Source organism: Meleagris gallopavo, unplaced genomic scaffold, assembly GCF_905368555.1.
Source record: "Meleagris gallopavo unplaced genomic scaffold, MGAL_WU_HG_1.1 scaffold_17, whole genome shotgun sequence".
NCBI classification, from domain to species: domain Eukaryota; kingdom Metazoa; phylum Chordata; class Aves; order Galliformes; family Phasianidae; genus Meleagris; species Meleagris gallopavo.
Window position 1 is genome coordinate 13,623 of NW_028147031.1, and position 3,728 is coordinate 17,350.

The 3,728-nt window shown below is 54.7% G+C and overlaps 1 protein-coding gene across 1 annotated transcript; it reads left to right on the forward strand.

Moving 5' to 3' along the window:
• Positions 1-443: 443 nt before the first annotated feature.
• LOC146541917 (uncharacterized) lies at positions 444-1,690 on the forward strand (the record flags this gene model as incomplete). The annotated part of the gene is made up of 2 exons (XM_085215327.1): positions 444-658; positions 979-1,690. Coding segments are annotated over 2 exons (927 nt in total), but the record flags the coding sequence as incomplete, so codon positions are not given.
• Between the last annotated feature and the right edge of the window lie 2,038 nt (positions 1,691-3,728).

The window sequence follows — 3,728 nt, forward strand, 5'->3', positions numbered from 1 at the left end:
CATCTGTCCGTCTGTCCCCGTCTGTCCGTCTGTCCGTCTGTCCCCATCTGTCCGTCTGTCCCCATCTGTCTGTCTGTCCCCGTCTGTCCATCGGTCCGTCTGTCCCTCTGGCCGTCTGTCCCCATCTGTCCATCTGTCCCCATCTGTCCGTCTGTCCGTTTGTCCCACTGGCCGTCTGTCCCCATCTGTCCATCTGTCCCCATCTGTCCGTCTGTCCCCATCTGTCCATCTGTCCCCATCTGTCCGTCTGTCCCCATCTGTCCGTCGGTCCGCCTGTTCCCATCTGTCCGTTTGTCCCTCTGGCCGTCTGTCCCCATCTGTCCGTCTGTCCCCGTCTGTCCTTCGGTCCGTCTGTCCCCATCTGTCCGTCTGTCCCCATCTGTCCGTCGGTCCGTCTGTCCTCCTGGCCGTCTGTCCCCATCTGTCCGTCTGTCCCCATCTGTCCCCGTGTGTCCGTCTGTCCTCGTGTCCCCGTGTCCATCTATCCGTCTGTCCCCGTGTGTCCCCGTGTGTCCGCCTGTCCTCGTGTCCCCGTGTCCATCTGTCCGTCTGTCCCCGTGTGTCCCCGGGTGTCCGTCTGTCCTCGTGTCCCCGTGTCCCCATGTGTCTGTCTGTCCCCCTGTCCGTGTGTCCGTGTGTCCGTCTGTCCCCATGTGCCCGTCTGTCCCCTTGTCCCTCTGTCCGTCTGTCTGTGTGGCTGTGTGTCCGTCTGTCCCCATGGTTGTGTCCCCCCTGTCCCCATGTGTCCGTCTGTCCCCCTGTCCGTGTGTCCGTGTGTCCGTCTGTCCTCATGTGCCCGTCTGTCCCCCTGTCCCTCTGTCCGTCTGTCCGTGTGGCTGTGTGTGTCCCCACATTGTCCCTCTGTCCGTCTGTCCCCATGTCCGTCCCCATGTCTGCATCCCAGCGTCTTCGTATGTCCCCGTGTGTTCGTCTGTCCCCCTGTGTCCCCGTGTGTCCGTCTGTCCCCATGTGTCCCCGGGTGTCCGTCTGTCCTCGTGTCCCCGTGTCCATCTGTCCGTCTGTCCCTGTGTCCCCATGTGTCTGTCTGTCCCCCTGTCCGTGTGTCCGTGTGTCCGTCTGTCCCCATGTGCCCGTCTGTCCCCTTGTCCCTCTGTCCGTCTGTCTGTGTGGCTGTGTGTCCGTCTGTCCCCATGGTTGTGTCCCCCCTGTCCCCATGTGTCCGTCTGTCCCCCTGTCCGTGTGTCCGTGTGTCCGTCTGTCCCCATGTGCCCGTCTGTCCCCTTGTCCCTCTGTCCGTCTGTCCGTGTGCCTGTGTGTCCCCACATTGTCCCTCTGTCCGTCTGTCCGTGTGCCTGTGTGTCCCCACATTGTCCCTCTGTCCGTCTGTCCCCATGTCCGTCCCCATGTCTGCATCCCAGCGTCTTCGTATGTCCCCGTGTGTCCGTCTGTCCCCATGTGTCCCCGGGTGTCCGTCCGTCCCCGTGTGTCCGTCTGCCCCCATGGCTGTGTCCCCCTGTCCCCATGTGTCCGTCTGTCCCCCCCCGTCTCCCTGGCTGTGTCCCAATGTCCCCACGTGTCCCTGTGTGTCCCCACGGCCGTGTGTCCGTCTGTCCCCATGGCTGTGTCCTCCTCTCCCCGTCTGTCCGTCTGTCCGTCTGTCCCCATGTCCGTCTGTCCCCGCTGTCGTGGCGTAGATGGCACCGTTGTGTCACGAAGGGCGCTATTGTAGCGCTATCATGGCGCCGTCATGATATACTGGGCTCTATCGTGGCACTGTCGTGACATAAAGAGCATGCTTGTGGCGCTGTTGTGGCACTAGCAAGGCACAAAGGGCGCTATTGTGGCACTATCGTGACATAAAGGGCACTAGTGGCACTATTGTGGCACTGTCATGATATAGAGGGCACGATCATTGCGCTATTATGGCACTGTTGTGGCACTATCGTGACATAAAGGGCACTACTGGCACTGTTGTGGCACTATTGTGACATAAAGGGCACTATTGTGGCACTACTGTGGTGCTATTGTGGGACTATCACGACATAAAGGGCACTAGTGGCGCTATTGTGGCACTATTGTGGTACTACCATGACATAAAGGGCACTATTGTGGCACTGTCATGATATAGAGGGCACGATCATTGCGCTATTATGGCACTGTTGTGGCACTATCGTGACATAAAGGGCACTACTGGCACTGTTGTGGCACTATTGTGACATAAAGGGCACTATTGTGGCACTACTGTGGTGCTATTGTGGGACTATCACGACATAAAGGGCACTAGTGGCGCTATTGTGGCACTATTGTGGTACTACCATGACATAAAGGGCACTATTGTGGCACTGTCATGATATAGAGGGCACGATCATTGCGCTATTATGGCACTGTTGTGGCACTATCGTGACATAAAGGGCACTACTGGCACTGTTGTGGCACTATTGTGACATAAAGGGCACTATTGTGGCACTACTGTGGTGCTATTGTGGGACTATCACGACATAAAGGGCACTAGTGGCGCTATTGTGGCGCTATTGTGGCACTATCGTGGTACTACCATGACATAAAGGGCACTATTGTGGCACTGTCATGATATAGAGGGCACGATCATTGCACTATTATGGCACTGTTGTGGCACTATCGTGACATAAAGGGCACTACTGGCACTGTTGTGGCACTATTGTGACATAAAGGGCACTATTGTGGCACTACTGTGGTGCTATTGTGGGACTATCATGACATAAAGGGCACTAGTGGCACTATTGTGGCACTATCGTGGTACTATCATGACATAAAGGGCACTATTGTGGCACTGTCATGATATAGAGGGCACGATCATTGCGCTATTGTGGCACTGTTGTGGCACTATCGTGACATAAAGGGCACTACTGGCACTGTTGTGGCACTATTGTGACATAAAGGGCACTATTGTGGCACTACTGTGGTGCTATTGTGGGACTATCGTGACATAAAGGGCACTAGTGGCGCTATTGTGGCACTATCGTGGTACTACCATGACATAAAGGGCACTATTGTGGCACTGTCATGATATAGAGGGCACGATCATTGCGCTATTATGGCACTGTTGTGGCACTATCGTGACATAAAGGGCACTACTGGCACTGTTGTGGCACTACTGTGACATAAAGGGCACTATTGTGGCACTACTGTGGTGCTATTGCGGGACTATCACGACATAAAGGGCACTAGTGGCGCTATTGTGGCACTATCGTGGTACTATCATGACATAAAGGGCACTATTGTGTCACTGTCATGATATAGAGGGCACGATCATTGCACTATTGTGGCACTGTTGTGGCACTATCGTGACATAAAGGGCACTACCGGCACTGTTGTGGCACTATTGTGACATAAAGGGCACTATTGTGGCACTACTGTGGTGCTATTGTGGGACTATCGTGACATAAAGGGCACTATTGTGGCACTACTGTGGTGCTATTGCGGGACTATCACGACATAAAGGGCACTAGTGGCGCTATTGTGGCACTATCGTGGTACTACCATGACATAAAGGGCACTATTGTGGCACTGTCATGATATAGAGGGCACGATCATTGCGCTATTATGGCACTGTTGTGGCACTATCGTGACATAAAGGGCACTACTGGCACTGTTGTGGCACTATTGTGACATAAAGGGCACTATTGTGGCACTACTGTGGTGCTATTGTGGGACTATCACGACATAAAGGGCACTAGTGGCGCTATTGTGGCACTATTGTGGTACTATCATGACATAAAGGGCACTAT